Source organism: Nycticebus coucang, chromosome 1 (genome assembly GCF_027406575.1).
Source record: "Nycticebus coucang isolate mNycCou1 chromosome 1, mNycCou1.pri, whole genome shotgun sequence".
NCBI classification, from domain to species: Eukaryota; Metazoa; Chordata; class Mammalia; order Primates; family Lorisidae; genus Nycticebus; species Nycticebus coucang.
The window spans coordinates 39,449,808-39,468,103 of NC_069780.1; the positions used below are offsets into that span (position 1 = coordinate 39,449,808).

Sequence of the window (18,296 nt, forward strand, 5' to 3'; positions counted from 1 at the left end):
TGTAAAGTCTTCACCTTTTTTAATGGCAGAATAGTATTTCATTGCATACATATACCACAGTTCCTTAATCCATTTACGTGTTGGACACTTGGACTGTTTCTGCATCTCGGCAACTATAAATTAAGCTGCAGTAAACAATTTAGTCACAACTAGTGCATATGTCCTTAGGATAAAATGATTTTTTTTCTTATGGGTAGATGCCTAGTAATGAGATTGTGGGATCAAATAGAAGGTCCCTTTTGAGTTCTTTGAGGATTCTCCATACATCTTTCCAAAGAAGTTTATTAGCTTGCAGTCCCACCAGCTGTGTAAAAGTGTTCCTTTCTCTCCATATCCCTGCCAGCATCTGCAGCTGTGGCACTTTGTGATACGGGCTATCACTGGGGTTAGGTGATATCTCAAGGTAGTTTTTGATTGTATTTTTCTGATGATTAGGGACAAAGAGCATTTTTTCATATGTTTCTTACCCATTCTCTGTCTTCCTCAGAGAAGGTTCTGTTCATGTTTCTTGCCCAGTGATAGATGGGATTGTTTGCTCTTTTTATGTTGATTAATTCAAGTTTTCTATAGATTCTAGTTATCAACCCTTTGTCAGATTCATTGTATTTGTAGCAGCCCGTATAGCCTATGGCTAGGAGGAGTGAGAGTTCTAAGAAATACCTGTATAGCTCAATAATGGAACACCTTGGTGGAAAGGGCATGGAGAGGGATTTAGCGCTCCTAACAAGCATGAGAGTTCGCGAGATGAGAGCCGTGGTGAATTGGCAGTCTCTACACCTCTGGTGTTGAGAGGCACGAGATCAGCCTTGTATTAGGCTGGAGGAGAGGGCAGTCGGGAGCATGCGCATTCTATCACGGACTCGCTTAACCTGACTCTGTCTCCTCTCCTGCCTGCAGAACGCCAGCACGGCGTCTCTCTGCTGAAGATTACCAAGCTCTGCTAAAGTCTAAGATCTATCTATTCTAAGACTGCTTTACTCACTCTAAGACACTCTCTCTCTCCAGCTAAAGTAGATAGCCCTCAGGCACCTAACAGACTTGAGCAAGGTAAGTTAGCGGTCCGCGTCTGGAACCTAGTTAAGCCGGGCGGAGACCTGGCCAGTCCTGGGCCCTGACAAGTGGTGTCAGAAGCGAGATGTGACAGTATTTATCCTGTTTGGGGTTTGTAGAGTTTGTAGAGATCTGTGGCTTGATTTTTTTAATCAAATGTAAATAGTTTTTTGCCATTATTTTCAAACACTACTCCCTACCTCTTCTTGAACTCAAGCACAAGTATATTGTATCACTTAATATCATGTCACAGATTGCCAACACTTTGATTTTTATTTCCAATCTTTTTTCTCTTTGGATTAATTTGTATTGAATTGTTTTCAGGTTCACTAACACTTTCTTTTGCACTATGTGATGTGCTGTTAAACCCAACTGATAACTTTTTTTCTGATATTGTACTTGTCAATATAGTTCTAAAATATATTTGCACCATTTTGGTATTTCTGTTTCTCTCCTGAAATATCACACATATTCCTCTATTATATTTTTGTTTTCTTTTTTGTTTGTTTTACATATTTCTTATAGTTTTATTAAAGTTCTGGTCTCTGGAGTCAAATAGCTAGGTCTGCATCTCTAGGTCCACTTTTGTTAACTATTTATGAGCCTTGTTTTGCTGCTTATTTTCATGTCCATCTAAAACATTAATTTCCTGATATTGTATATAAAACAATGAACACTAACATGCAATCTTGTTTAGTTTTGTTTACTCCCAAAGAAAGAATATAAGCCCTTTCCTTGTATTCTTTGAATCTGAAATTATTCAGATTTTTTCTAGATTCATGTTGAACTGAGTCAAGCCATGCTTTCTTTTTTTATATTTAACTTACCTGTAATTAACCTTACTCACAATATATTAACTCTGTGTCTTTGATATTTTCAGTATTTGAGCTTGGAAGATGTTGAGGTACAGCTTCAGATATTTCTGGTTTATCTTTGATTCATTTCCGGCAGGGCCCAGAATCCAAGCACTGGGAGGATGCAGAGAACATGTATTTTGTTTGTTTTGTAGCCTTTCCTTCACTACTACTTTAATGGCAATAGTTGAATGTGAGTGGAGTATGGGGAGGGAAGAATGCTCAAGATAAGTAATTTTTTTTCAAGTCTGGAGCTTATTCTGATTATCTAATGTTCTATCACACGTTATCCCAAATTTAGCAGTTTAAACATCTGAAATGAAAAAATCTAAATTGATAAAAAGGTAATATTTAAAATAAAACATTTTATTATACTGAGGGATTATATGAATCAGGCTAGAGGTGATCCAATGGCAAGGGGCAGAAATCCTCTGGAGGTGGCTCCAATCACGTTTGCTAATTGATGCTGACTGTTGGCTGGTACCTCAGCTAGGGATGACCCAGAGCACCTTCACATGACCTCCCCTCACGCCATTGAGCTGTGTACTCCTTCCATAGCAATTAGATTTGCAAAGTCAGTCAAGTGTCCCAAGAGGGCTAGATAGAAGCTTTGCTACCATTTGTGACCTAGCTTCACAATTAACATATCATTATTTCTGCCACTGTCACAGACTTGATTCAACGGAGGAATCATGGACTCCACCACTCAATGGAATGTCAATGTCAGGTTGCAGAAGAGAATGTAGGAGATAATTGTTAAAGACATATTTTGAAAACTAATCTACTACAGGTTTCTTCCAGATTCAAGTACACCCAGCAAGCCCACACTGCTGTCTAAATGTTGTCTGGTTTCTCCACGTCTCCATCTTTAGCAGGTCAGCTGTCCATTTACCTATATTTAGACCAGGCCTCCACTCCCAAGTAGGAAGTTTCTTGGGCTTTCTGAATACCATGACTGCTTCATTTCTCTTTGAAAATCAGTCCATCTAAGCTTTGTTTTGTTCATCACTTGTGCTGACTTCATAGAAAAATACGATTTTAAGTTTTTTGGATTTTTTTCTTGTTACCATGTGTCTTTCATAATGCAGAAAGATTATACACATTCTTATTGTAAAGATTCTTATTTTATAGTGTTCATCTGATTGCTTTGCTATATTTATTCTATAAAATTTACAGGTTTTTTTAACCTCCTTCATGTCACAGCATTTTGTTTGCAATATGTGATTAAAAGCTCATTTTAAGTGGGACTTTGTACGTATGGGAAGCCTATGCAACTTAGATGAAACATATGTCCTCCTAAAGTGACTTTAGTTTTGCTTTCTACGAAATTTCAAGGACATCACTGTTCCCAAATCACTTTTTGTGTTACTTTTTTGACCTGGGGTTCCAAGGCCCTGAGTTAATATAAATTCCAACTCCTTAACTAGAAAGAAGACCAGACCAGCCCTTTCTCCCAACCCTAATCATATCAATATTAACAAATTTCTTTTTTATCTCGCAGGGGACTGGGTGGTTTCTCCCACCTTCAAGCCTCAATCATTTCCTTAAGGCTGAGTGAAATCTCCTAAGGGTTCTGGCTTTACACAAGTTCTCAGTCTTAACTCCTCCCTTGTGGGTCTAAGGCTTTGTCTCTTATCCCCAGGGGGATGGATATTAAAACCTATGCCAGTTATTTATTATCCAACCATCTTTGCCCTGACTTTTGATTCTAGACCCAGACACTATAGACCTTTCTTTTTCACTGGTTGGTTCTATGTTAGGATCTTTCCAATAGAGGGTGCTGCAGGGACACAGTAGGGGTGGAAGAAGTGGCATTTTTTTCTCTACTGTTCTGTTCATACAGTGGTAAGTGAATCAGCAGGAAGGAGTCCTGGCAGTGTTCACCACTGTGGCCATAGCATTTCGGCTTCAGTGGTGAGTGCCCCCTTGCCCACACAGGTGGGTTCACGGGTAGGCATCTTCCATTACACTGCTCCCTTAACATAGTGGCACGCAGCATGTTTCTAAGACATCCATACATCTCAGAAACTTGAAGACCTTATATGGCCTTCCTCTAAACTTTAAAATTCCTTCCTTGTTCACTTTTTCTCAGTTCTAGGTGAAGTAGCTGTTGCTTGCCATGGTTACATCTGTTTCACCTTAGTGTTTCCTCCCAGCATTAACTGCCATTGGCCTACTTCATGATTCCTTATGTTAAATTTTCCCTGTTCAAATTATGTTTTCTGACTAAGCAAGAGAGCTCAGAAGCAAACTCTGCCCTGAAGAAGGATGCTATGTTAATCATATAACTGTTCTATTTATCCCTCTCTTTGTGAAATATAAATGTTGAGTAAACAAAGAAGGAAGCAAATCACTTGGTGTGCATTGTGATCAGTGATACCAATTGATGAAGCTTATCACAAACCCAAAAGCCAGACAAAATGAGTTGCTAATGACTGAGCCAGTATTTAAGTATTTAACCCTATATCTTTAAACATATCTTTGGGAGCCTTTTTCTTGGAAAATCACCCAAAAATTCCTTGAATTATTTAGTTATGCAAAAGTAAAGAGCATCAAGAGAAATAAAGGCATTTGAGAGCAGTGATTTTAAAGGGATAAATACTCTGTGTGGTAATGGAAAAGTTATTTATATTATAGGAAATGCTAGTTCTCTTTTTGGAGACACATTTGTTTTGTAAATATGAACTTAAGTTGTGATGTACCTGCAAGTGTTATTTATTTGCTTAACTGAATGTTTAAAAATATATAAAGCTATGTTAAGACTCTTGATGTCAAATTTTGGTGAAAAAGCGCATATGATAAATTCCAATAACCTCTTAGATTATCTTGGTAATTTATCTAATACATTTCTATCGAGATGTTTTTCACACATTATTCAGACAGCATTTTTCCACATTAATTTTTTCAAAAATTATTTCTGATGACTACACAAAGTTACAAGAATATACCAGCAAATTTAACCATCCTTCGATTCTTGAGCATTCAGTTTGTTTCTGACTCGATAAATATTTCCAAATGATTTTTCAGAATGGATTTCACTACTCACAGCAGTTTTGGAGAGTATCATTTCACTATACCCTTCAAAAGACTGAACATTTCTTGTAAATTTTTGTTAACTTGACAAGTTAACAATGAGTTCTGGTTGCATTCCAATTTGCATTATTTTGCTTAGTAAAGTCAATTAAAAAATATTTTTAAATGAGATTTATTTTTAATAAAGGGTTATAAGAATGTCCTATCAAGTCTATAGTTGTATTTTTCAATCAAATTTTCCACTATGTGATGTCACAAAGTGGAAAGTTGTGGTGGACAGTTTCCAGTTGTGGTGTCACATGCAGTAAAAAATAATGTAGAGAGATCATCATACATACCCTTAACCTAGTTTCTCCCATTGGTAACTTCCTGCAAAACTATAGTGCAGTATGACAACCAGAATATTGACATTAATATACCCAAGATGCAGGATTTCCAACACAAGGATTCACTTTCCCATTCCCCAACCTCTAGCAACCACTTATTCTGTGGTCCATTTCAATAATTTTGACATTTCTACAATGTTATATATATATATAACTATAAAACATATAAGCTTTTGAAATTGGCTTTTTCGTTCAGCATAATTTCCTGCAGATTCATTCAAGGTGTGTTCATTAACAAGTGTGTTCCTTTCTGTTGCTGGATGGTATTCCAAGGGATGAATATACCAGTTTCTTTAAACGTTTACAGTTGCATTTTTAAGATTATTTCATTAAAATATTTGCCTAATTTCAGAAGTTGGAAGGGGGAAAGAACATGCAGTCAATATACAGGAAGTTGTTCAAGTTATTCCACATTCAATGAAACAGACCGCTGAGCCAAATATTATCCTATGCACTTGATTACAAAAACAATTAAGATCCAGACAAAATCGTAATTAGTTTAGCAGCAGTGCTAAGACTGAAATCCACGTAGGCCTGATTTCAACAGGCAAGAAAATGAGTACTTCAAAGGACATATTATCATTATTAACGATTTTCTAAAATGTAACAATTCCACTAGGCTAATTAAAAACAGGCTAAAAATTGACGTGACTGGTTAGTCCACAAGAGCATCCTCATATCCACTGGACTGGGCGTTGGCTAAACTATGCCTTATGTCCGATTTTTAAGGCCAACTGTTGACAAAAACTTAGTTTCTAAAGTAGGAATTGAGGAGGGACCCACAAACCAGAACGCGTCAGAGCTGTTTTCTCTTCTTAGGTATAATAAACAGTCCTGGGCAGCACCCTTGGATTAGCAAGATGGGTGCCCATGAAAAACCCCAGCTCTCTCGCCGATTTCCTATAGACCCCAATTTCTCGAATCTTAATTATTTGAAGATTTGATTTTAAGAAAAGCAATTAGGCCAGTAGTGCACCATTAAGTTTCCCTACGAAGTTGACAGTATGAATACTGAAACGCAAACCAGAGATTTAAAAAAAAAATTCTCGGTGAGTTCAAAGTGACTTCCATCCGCTCCCCTGATTCTGCTTCCCATTCGCGGTGTAACACTAACAAAACCAACAAGCTGCACAGAAAATGCCTCTTCACACTTTCCAAGACCTCCCGGGGCTAGGTAAGCCTCTCGCAAGCCTTTGGCACACGGTTCGAAGGCTAAGCCTTAACCTTGAGACATCCTGGGCCCTCGGGACCAGGAGGCTGGAAACTACAACCAAAGGAGGAAATTTTCTATTTGGGTCAAAGTACAACTAACAAACATCCACCGCCAGAAATCGAGCTGCCTCGGAATCTGAGGTCGCTGTGCCGAGCGCTTGCGGAAGTGACGTAAGACCAGTCACCGGAAGAGGCAGGGCCGCCGGGAAAGCGCGCCCAATGAGGGCCCGGGCCGGGCCGGGGGTGTGGCGGCGTCGGCCGCGAGGCGCGGGCCTGGGCGAGCTGGAAGGAGGGGCCGGCGCTTACGACTCGCGGGGACTGGTCTTCGGCAACTGGAGGCGGTCACTCGTGCTGGGCTAGGGGTTGAGGCGAGAAGGGCCATGCGGACAGCCAGGGAGTCCACAGCCTGCAGTCCGGCGCTCCTCCCTCGCGCGGAGGCGGCTCAGCTCCCGCTGGACTAACCGCTGCCTTTGTTCCGAGCGTCTCATCCCTCCGATCGCCACAGCCCCTCACGCCGCCGCTCTGCGGCCGGCCCGCCTCCGGTCCCCGAATCCTGCTTGGGCTCGTGCCGCGCGGATGCGGCCGCCGAGCCTGGGTTTGGGCTTTGAGCCGGAGAAGCCGCTACGGCGCTGGAGGGCATGCGATGGGGAACTGCTGCTGGACGCAGTGCTTTGGGCTGCTCCGCAAGGAAGCGGGGAGGCTGCAACGAGTAGGAGGCGGCGGAGGGTAAGCCCTCTGGGGGAGGGGCCCGGCCCTGGGGACTCCTTCTGTTCGGCTTCAGACTGGAACCCCCTTTTACTGTCCCCCAGAGTCTAGGGGCGGAGGCCAAGAGAGACCCCGGATACACTGCAGGCTGGCCCGGGTCGGGGCGGGAGGCCGGGTCCCAAGGCCTCCTCCGGAAAGAGGTAGAGGGAGGGCGGGGCGTCCCTCCTGTCACCCTCAGCAAGAGTCCTGCCGGGCGCCCCGTCATGCGAGGAAGGAGTCACAGGAGACATCACGAGAAAGTATGGGGCAACCTCGCGCTAGTGGGCAGCAGGACAGGCTCCACGGCAACCTGGACACACCCTACGTTGAGCCTGAGTTTAATGCTAAAGCTAGTATCCTTGTATTTGACCCTGTCTTTAGTCCTGACAGACCAGACTAAGTCTAAAGTTGATGCCATAGATGGATTTTAAGTGGAAGTCATTTGGGTGCTGGAGTGAAATGAGGTTCCAGACACTGATGAACTCTTTGTTAGGTACAAGGACTTGCCAGATTTCTCGGTTTCCGGGGACCATTCAGATTCTTGGTGCTTGTTATGTTCTTTCATAATAAGAAAGACAGTGTATAGGTTTTTCATATTAATTTTTTGGAATTTCGAGTTGAATGCCATGTCTTCATTGTTCCACACACACCATGTAATACTGGGTAAATCGCAGTCCCCAACTTCACTTCTTTTGAGTAAAAGTGGAATGTGCTTGGGTTTTTCTATCCACATCATCCGCAGAATAGTAGAATTTTAAAATTCCATTTTTGTGGAGTTTTTATTTCATAGGATATTGAAAAAATTAGATTCCTTGGGGTTGGCTCCTTGGTTGTTACTATCAAATATCCCCCAGGAATTCAAACCTAGACTCGAAAATCTGAGTTAAGCCACGTTGTGTAAAGAATAAGATTATTTTGCACTTTCTGAGCTCCCTAAATTTTCAGGATCTGTTTGATTTAACCAACATTATTAGTTCATAAGGTATCTAGCATAAACAGACAAGAACCAAATGATCTATAATTTCAGTCTTTTGGTAATGGAGATCTTATGATTCTCTGACACCTTAGGTATTGGGTCACTCCTCTTTGATACAAAGTAGCTAAGGTTTTATACTAAGTATGCCTATAATGGAAGGGTAAGGATTTCCAGGTTTTGTACTTAGTTTAATATTTTGGTTTCCCTGGTTTGTGGGCCCTTATTGTTCAGGGGGAACATGACAGTCTTATCTTGTCAGCTAGATGATAAGTACTTCTAATTGTGTGTTAATGCAACCATATAGTCAAGTTGCTTAAATAACCTTGCTTAAGAATTAGATGACACACAGTCTTTGACTGTGTCATAATTTGTATTGAATTCTAACACAAATTATATTAAATTCTAACTTTAAAAAAAAGTGTCTTACATTCTAAGTAATTAAGAAAAAAACTAACTGACGTGTGGTATCTGTGGGATTTTTGGCTTTTTTCATGTAATTTTACAACCTAATTATGTTTTCTTTAGAGTATAGCATTAAAATTGTAGATTCTACTCCCTGAGCACATGAGCTTGGCAGCACAGGGAAGTGGCAGAAGGAAATCAGGGAATCACTGTAAGCATTAATTGTCTGTAGAGATGCCATTAAAACATAATGCAAGTTGGATATCTCTTATCTGAATGCTTAGGACCAGAAATGTTTCAGATTTTGGATTTTTTTTAAATTTTTGAATATTTTCATTACACACTGGTTCAATTTCTAAACATCTAAAATCCAAAATTTTCCAGTTAGGATTTCCTTTGAACATCATCTTGGCATTCAAAAAAGATTTTGGAGCATTTCAGATTTTGAATATTTTGGGTTAAGTCCACTCAATCTGTAGTTGGTTCTGTACTCTGTAGGCAGAACTCCTCGAACAAGTCCTGTTGAGACAGGGAGAGTCTGTGGACTGTGTACATAATAATGGTGATACTGATCTTGTTATCTTTTAATCCATAAACAGGTTTTGACAGTCCATTACTTACATCTTCTGACTAACTTATTGTTTAGCATTGATTTTTATATTGTTAGCAGTTTTCAGTAAGTAGAGACAGGTCGTATAGAGACAGTTGGATGTAGTTATTTACATAACAGAATTTAATTTTGCCTCTTAGTTATTTTTTTCATCACGTATTAGTTTTAATATTCCTTCAAGCATATGTCTGGATAGTTAACCAGTAGTTCTTTTAAGGGTGACAATATTTAAGAGTAATCACAACAACTTGGTTGGATCTTAAATTTCATAGTAGTGACCACAGTTAGAAGAAGAGGTCATCCTTGACATTTTTAAGCCTGATTTAAGTTGGTCTTCACAGAAGAGCTTTACTATATAAGGCCTGATTTCTTAAACTTGCAGATTTCCCAGGGGTATTTCAAAATCAGATCACTCACTTTATACTGTTTAATCTCAAAACCAGAATTATCAGTTTTTTGATTTACAAAATACTACTTAGTATTTTATATTCTACAATATGTTTGACCAGTCAAGATATAGATATCAGTGTTGAGGTATGTTATTTCGTGATTAAAGCAGAGAGAATTAAGGAATAAAATTTTAACATCTTAATGAGTTCAATTTCTTCACTAAGGACTTTTGCCTGCCAATCAGCACCTTCTGCAGGGCTTCATCTACTGGTCAGCTTTATTGTTTGTCTTGTGAGTCTTTTGCATAGATTTTTATTGCGTCCCTTTCTTAGTATTTTTATTTCTCAGACCGAAGACCTAATTAAGTTTTGTTGTGTTGTATTTTTAATTTTGATATTCATATTACTATATAATTTCAGTAACTGTGGTTCCAGTTAGTAAGGTGTACTAATTTTTTATATAAAGATATGGTCATGTTTTATATCCTTATTGGTATTTAACCCAAGTTGACTTTTGGCTCCAGCACCAAAGTACCCTTCAGGCAATAGTTTACAGTGATTTGCTTTTTCTTTCCTAGTAAAAGTGATTTTAATAATAGCTGCCAGAATTCAGTTACTTCCTATGTTCCAAGCCTATTTTAAGTACTTTACATTATCCTATTTATTCCTCCCCACAGTGCTGTGAGGAAGATGTGCACTAGACTCCAGGCTGCACACGCAGGATTGGAACATGCACAGCATTGTTTTCAGCTGTGGAACTGTGATGATTGGCCATGGAGGGAGGAGGAATTGAGGAAGATCTAAAAGATATTCATGTTTGACCATGGATATATGTTGAAAAGAGCTTAGTTACTTGGAGTCAAGTTATTCTACATAATTTTTTTTGTACTAAGTGTTCAAAATTCAATCCCATGTGTATTTGACAAACTTAATAGCCTTCAAAGTTCAAACTACCCACACTTCAAGTGCTTGATAGCCTCATGGCTAGTGGTTATCACACTGGACAGTGCAGATCTGTCCAGTGGGATAACAGTTACAACAGTTGATAAGGATATTGTGGAAAGGAAATGTATACAAAACACATAAAAAACTAAACTTTGTTCCTTGCTCGCTATAGGTACTCAGTAAATACAACTCTGTCTTTACTCTCCATTATATTAACAGCTTGTTAGGTTTTAGCTTTTGCAGCTTCATAAGTACTTAGAAAGTTAAGTCAATAAAATACTGATATATTTTTCTAACTGATGAAAGCAAAACATTTTTGGTATTTCTCTTCACCAGTGGTTCTTAACCTTCCTAATGCCGCAATGTATTTTCATTGTTAAAAAGGGGTCACGACCCACAGGTTGAGAACCGCTGCTCTAAACTAACAGTAATTAAGAGTCAGGCTTTTACAATATTGTTGCTTTTACTCATTTTATTTCCTGTCCTCTAAGACTCATCAAAGATTGTTGGTAATAAACTTTGAGTTGGTACCAATTTTCAGCTTTTAGACTAATCAACTTCTTTTTATCTTTTTTTTTTTTTGCTTTTATTAAATGATGCTGCCCTGTATACAACTAAAACTTTATTCTTGAAAAAAAGTCTCAATCAGCACATGTTTTTTATATATATTTATATATATAACTATACAGGACTTGGGAAACCCGAAAAAGATGAATTCAGTGATTTTTTTCCTGTGGCTAGCTTTGCTGTCCCATTGATACATCATGATCTTGCTCAGACAACTCCATTGGTGACTTTATCATGTCCCAGGCTCTCACCTTCAGTCCTCTTTCTCCTTGGTAAAGACTCTACTTCCATTTCTCCATGGTGATTAGAAGTGAAATCCTTGAAAACAAAAGGCATATGTATGTATTGGTAGTGATATGAAATGTATGTACAAAAGGGGGAGAAGTGCTGGCATTGCTTATTAGTCTATAGCCAACCGTCCTTGGGTTAGGAAAAGAAAGTGAGATGAATTTCATGGATTTTTATCAAAGAACAAAAGTGCTTTAACTAATCTTAGATTGAGAAGTAGCCCCAGGGTTAGAGAGTACTCTTACTGGGTCTTTAGACTGATGTTTATGTTAATACTGTTAGGATTTGAATAGAGAACTCTCACCCTGACTAACTTTGAATGTGGAGCTCATGTTGGTGAAGGACAACTTCATATTTGCAGTTGTTCAGGCCAGAAACTTAGGATACATCCTTGATTCAAGAAAGAATACACACCAGTAGGTCTAATACATTAGCAAATTCTGTCAGCCCTGTCTTCAAAATTACTTGGCATTGCCTTCTATTATTACTGTGATTTAAGCCACCATTTTTCTGCTATTCTGTTGTAATAGCTCTTAATTGGCCTTAAAACATATGTCACATATCTGTTCAGGATCCTTCAGTGTAATTCTGATAGAGCTAATAAATTCTTAATGAATGATAGAACTGGAAACTCATGATTTTATATCTTCCAATGAAATAATGGAGCTTAGCAGTGATTATAAATAGATGCTAAAACCATTTGATAAAAGGTTGACATGGAACGGTCTGATGGATTGATTAGGCTGACAATATCTGAATCTACAAATCAATCTTAACATCAGTAAAAGTGAACATACAAAAATAAAGTTTCTCCTTGATTCAATAGCAAGTACCACAATTGCATGAAGAAGTTGAATTCAATATAATTAAACTTTTAAATCAAATTACCAATTTGCAGGAAATAAGGTAGAGAAAAAAGTTAACACCAGTATGAAAAATATCAGGTAAATCCAGGAAGTGAGAAATTATACAAAACTAGTAACACAATTTCTCTATGAAAACAGGCAATGGTGCAGGGAGGAGGGCTGTTATGGACCAAAAGAGTAAGAGGCCTAATGTGCATACATTGTGTATGACCCTTGTTTCACTCTGACTTAACACCAGTCATGTGTAAAAAGGCGATCAGGGAAATTGAAATGTGGACTGCACTGGATATTAGATGATATTAAAGAAATTCAATTTTTGTTAGACATGATAATATTAGCATGTTGTGAAGGGTTTTTTAAAGTTAATACTGTAATTAGAGATGCAAGTTGATGTTAAGGTAAGATAGCATGTCTAGGATATGTTGTAAGATAACTTTACTAACAACAAAAACATAACAAGAGATAAGTTATAAATGAAACAAGATCAGGAAATGGTAACTTTTTAAGCTGGGTGATGGGAATAGGGAGACTTAAGATATTCTTTGCTCTGCTTTTATGCATATTTGAAAATTCTCATGATAAAAGTTTAAAAAGTGAATGCCAAGTCAAAAATCTCTTCTGTGAGTTCTTATCTAATTGAAAGTAAAATCCAAAATCCTTTCCGTAGCCTGCTAATAAGGCTTGTGATCAGTCCCTGGTTGCCTGTCTGATCTTGTCTCCCTACTTCCTTCATGCTGGGGCCTCAGCCTGTGCATTTGCTTTTCCTGTTAGAATTCTTTTCCTCCAAATCTCTGTCCAGCTGGCTTCCTCATTTCCTTGGCATCTTTTTTCTAATTTTGCTTTTACTGAAAGGCCTGCCCTCACTACCCTACATATAATGAAATAACCACTCTACACCAGTCATTGTATTTGTTTACTCTGAGTTCTTTTCTTTCTTGGAAATTCTTACCACCTGATGCATTTGTGTGTTTATTGTCATCCCTTCAGGCATTCAGTAGATACTTATGAAGTAAAAGCCTGAAACTTGACTTAAAGTTTAATATTAAGTGTCTCCTTTCCACTCCCTAGTTGTTCACCTTGTCCTTCCCTTGTATTCTTACCTTTACCTAGGAGGAGCACATCGTGATGCATTGCTGAGAGCTTCGTTCCTCACTCTAGAATAAAACTGTGAGGAAGAAAATATAAAACATCAGTATAGTTTATTTGGGGCGTACATGTGGGGGTTCTATTCCAGCACCAGCAATGGTTGAGTAAGTGAAAGACAGCCATAATATATAAAAATACAAGTATATTAAAGTATTTCTTAACCTATTTCAGATAAATCACAGGATAAAGCTCCTCTAACAAAAAATGTTGCCACTTAGTTTGCCATATTGAATATTTACTTTAACCTATTAATATAATCTTAGCTTTTATGGTTGTAGGAATCAGCAGATGCCCTTTGTGAACAAGGTTTCAATCGGATCTATTTTAAAAGGAAAAATTGAATTTTTCTAGAACTTATTTTGCTCTTTTATTTATCTTCCATTTTAATTGTTTATTGCTATTCTTTTTTTTTTTTTTTTTTTTGTTGGGGATTCATTGAGGGTACAATAAGCCAGGTTACAATGATTGCAATTGTTAGGCAAAGTCCCTCTTGCAATCATGTCTTGCCCCCATAAAGTGTGACACACACCAAGGCCCCACCCCCCTCCCTCCCTCCGTCCTTCTTTCTGCTTTTCCTCCCCCCATAACCTTAATTGTCATTAATTGTCCTCATATCAAAATTGAGTACATAGGATTCATGCTTTTCCATTCTTGTGATGCTTAATTTGCTCATTTGTCATTGCATCACTTAGACTCATGTTTATTTATTAGTTAGGGCTTTTGTTACGAGGACAGAAGTCCAGATGAAACCATTGTAGGCACAGGTAAAATTTATTATAAGAACATTAGATTTCTCAAGTAATAACCAAACTGAGCCAAGGGCAGAGGTGCAGCTGGTCCTTGGGAGTGACTTCAGTGCTGTCAGAGCACTTGTTCAGGGGATTTCATTTTTCTCACTGCAGATTGTTAGGAAGCATAATCCCCGGTGTCTCTCTAGAGCTCTCAGGAGGATATTGTCTCTCTCTGCTCAGTTTCCGTATAACCCAGAACCAGTCCAGTGAGGTCTGGGAGATTGTGGTCTGGCTTGGTCAGGGAGTCAGAGTTATAGAAGAACATGATTGTCCTCATTGCAGCAGGGTGTGAATTGAGGGGACAAAAAGGGAAAACATTTACAACAGATTGTTACATTGTTGGCTTCTACTAAAGTTAGCTTGTAATATGTATGTATAATTAGAAAAGAACACTCTATTCTACCATCTAATGTAAGTAGGGTACAACTGTTACTTCCCTTGGTTTGGACTTCAATATAAGCCATGAATATAAGCCATCAGTATGACTTCACTACCATAGCAAAGCTGAAGCTAAGCAGAGCTAAGCTTAGCTTCAGCTTTGCTATGGTAGTGAAGTCATACTGATGGCTTATATTCAAGTACCTAGTATTACTAAACTTTTATCTCATCATTCAATTATACTACTTAGTAAACCTGGAAGAGGAAATGGATTAATCAAAGACAGATTCTTCATTCAGGGAAGAGAGTGCTGATTGCTAGCACTTATGCAGTAGTCCTAATGCCAGAACACAGTGTGACTGGAAAGTTCATCTCATTTCTGTGTTTGTTTGAGAGATGAGGAAGAGAGGAGAGTGGAGGCACTGAATAAGTTAGACACCAGTTGATTATATTGTGTTTATAGTGAGTATGTTCCACGAGGTTTATGGAATGCCAATACCAAGTTCTTTGGTTTTTACCAGTGATTTCTTACTGGACAGTAACACAACTTTGCCTCTATCAGCAGATAAAGATTGTATCAGGAAAAAATAGTACCTATAGTTTTATTGCTATTTTTATTTTTCAGTTATTATAATGTGGTATTCTCTTTCCCTAAACCAGTCACTCCCCTTCATGCACACATATACACATAATGCAAAGCATTGTGACCTATCCTAACCCAAGGAGTCTTCCCATTCCTTTTATTTCTAATTTTAATTTTAATTTTTTTAATTTATTTATTTTTATTGTTAAATCATAGCTGTGTCCATTAGTACATTAGTGTAATCAAGGGGTACAATGTGCGGGTTTCATATCTAATTTTAATTTTTAATTATTATGGGTACACATGTGTATATATATTCACATTGTACATGTGATGTTTTGATAGAGGTATATAGTGTGTAATAATCAAACCAGGGTAATTGAGTATCCATCACCTCAGGCATTTATCATTTCTTTGTGTTAGGAACATTCTAATTCCACTCTTTTAATTATTTAAAAGTATTCCATAACTTATTGTTGACTGTAGTCACTTTGTTGTGCTATCAGATATTGTTCATTCTAATTATATTTTTGGACCCTTTAGCCATCCCTGCTTTATTCAGCTTTCTATCCAAGAATCCTGACATGTTGGGAGACCCCAGTTTGAATTTGGATCCCCATAGGCAGGGATATGGGATGGAGTCCTCTCCTCCATCAGTCTTGGCAGCTATGACAAGAATCACATCATGGGTGAAAGTCTTATTATCTTCGGCACTTCCAGTAGTAAAGCAGTTTGAGAGGCTCTATCCTATACCAACTTTGATATTGTAGTAGTTACAGTGCAGACATATCTTTGGAGCAGATAGAATAATGAAGATTCTGGCTTGACTTCATATAGGTTTCTCTAGCAGGAGCAGAAGAGAGTGATTAAAATAAAAGTCAGTATTTGGCCTTAGTTGAAAAATCAATATAATGGGGCAGCACCTGTGGCTCAGTCGGTAAGGTGCCGGCCCCAGCAGAACTGCAACCAAAAAGTAGCCGGGTGTTGTGGCGGGTGCCTGTAGTCCCAGCTGCTTGGGAGGCTGAGGCAAGAGAATTGCTTAAGCCCAGGAGCTGGAGGTTGCTGTGAGCTGTGTGATGCCATGGCACTCTACCCAGGGCCATGAAGTGAAACTCTGTCTCTACAAAAAAAAAAAAAAAAAAAAAAAAACCCAAAAAATTAATATAATGGTTTATTTGTGGGCATGTATATGCATTTTTCTTCTTTAATTTGTGAGGGCATGGGAACAAAATAAAAAGCCTTGTATAAAGATGTATGATTCCACCATCCAAAGATAACTACCCTTAGCATATTGGCATATATCCTTTTAGATTTTTGGTGGTTCATGTATGTTTAATTAACATAACAGTCTTTTTAACAAAGTATTTTACTTCACGTAATAAAAATAATGAGATAAACTTTAAAATGTATTCTGTTCCATATAGTAAATATAGCAAGTTAATTTATTATTACAAGTTTAATAAATATTAGTACCAAAAGAAAATAATACTGGTTGACTAAACACTTAAACTCTTAACTAAGTTTAAAAATGTGTACCATTTTTTAAAAAGTGAATTCAGTGGTTCCTTTTTATAAATGTAAGATATTATATATTAGAGAATTTAAAGTTGCTCTTGAAATGTTTTTATGTACTATATTAATTCACTTTTATAATTGTGTTTCTGTCCCCTCCCCCCCGTCCCCCAGATCCAAGTATTTTAGAACATGCTCAAGAGGTGAGCACTTAACTATAGAGGTAAGTAGTCAAGAATTTGACTGGATTAACAGTAGCTTCAGAAGGGCAGGAGGGAATTTTTTTGCTAGGGGGGAAGGATCTGGACCCAAATTTTGTATGGACTGTATTTCAATATTGTTGATGCTAGTGAAGAGAGAAAGAATTGAGGCAGTGGGAGGGAGGAGTGACTAGGGAGGAAGAGTTTGTAGAAGATGAAGGTCCTGTTTTTCTAAAGATTTGATGTTTTGTGTTTTTTTTCACCCAGGACAAATCTGGGTGAAAATACTCTTCTATCAGTCATGGTGTCTCACTATGATAGAGGTTACAAGGAGAGATGTTTGGCTTTCTCCAGCAGACAGCTACAGTAGAATGAAAGCTGGAAATTGATTTTAAGCTACTCCGCAGCAGTCACTTTATCTTTGTGTGGAAAATGTAATAAGATGCTGTCTTTACTCAGTCCCTACTGTTGACCAGCTGCTCTACCGTATAGGTTAGGAATGTCACTGCACATAGTTCTTACAACTCTATTGTAAACAGGTAGTAATTAACCTGTTTTGTGGATGAGAAATCAGAGGCTTAGGTGGAGAAATGGGGCTATATTATAAAGCCTCTAAATGGCAGGACGTAAATTCCAATCTAAAATTGCTTGACTCCAAAGCCTGAGCACTACTTCACTGCCTTGTATATTAATAAGGAAACATGTAAAACAGGCATAACCTTTTTCAAAAAAATCATAATAATATAAAAAAACTTGAATTACATGAATAATTTGTCATTTTTTAGAGATTCTTTAATTTTCTAAACCTTTTGAATTCATTTTCTCTCAATCTTTAAACAAAACAATATAATAATAAAATACTTTTTCTTTTTTTCAAGTGGTTATTTATCAAGATATTCATACTTTAAATGCAAATATTTTAATAATATGATTTCATAGTAATGACTTTCATTAGGTCATTGACATAATAGCATTAATCACATTATAGGAATTGTTAACATTCTTATGTATTTGAAGAGAGTGACTACCATCTAGATTTTTAGTAAATAATTATATGAATGACTAGATGAATAAATTTAAATACCTAGAGAAATTTTTATTTGGTTACCATTTCAGTCTCTGTTTCTTGATTAATTTTCCTTCTGACATTAAATAATGTGTTCTGAACTCAACTGAAGTGGAAAATTCTTATAGTGTGGATTTAAAATAACTGCATCAGATATTCAATTCAGGTTGAAAGCTTTAGTTTTGATTTATTTTAAAATTACTGTAATTCTCTTTTGATTTTCATTCATATAAAGTCATCAGTTTACTCTTGGATAATATATTAGCTTGCCTTGACCTTTCGTAGGACTTTTTAAAAT

General features: G+C 37.6%; 1 protein-coding gene across 4 annotated transcripts in view; it reads left to right on the top strand.

Annotated features, from left to right (window-relative positions):
* Window positions 1–6,796: 6,796 nt before the first annotated feature.
* The window catches only part of AP1AR (adaptor related protein complex 1 associated regulatory protein), a 28,133-nt gene continuing 16,633 nt past the window's right edge, over window positions 6,797–18,296 (top strand). For 2 of the 4 annotated variants that reach the window (XM_053566858.1, XM_053567076.1), the window contains exons 1-2: window positions 6,798–7,261; window positions 16,907–16,955. In XM_053566858.1, coding sequence (XP_053422833.1) covers window positions 7,179–7,261; window positions 16,907–16,955 — 132 coding nt within the window. In that variant the 5' untranslated portion in view covers window positions 6,798–7,178. Of the gene's footprint in view, window positions 7,262–16,906; window positions 16,956–18,296 lie in introns of all 4 variants that reach the window. The other 2 variants (XM_053567002.1, XM_053566934.1) reach the window with 2 other exon arrangements.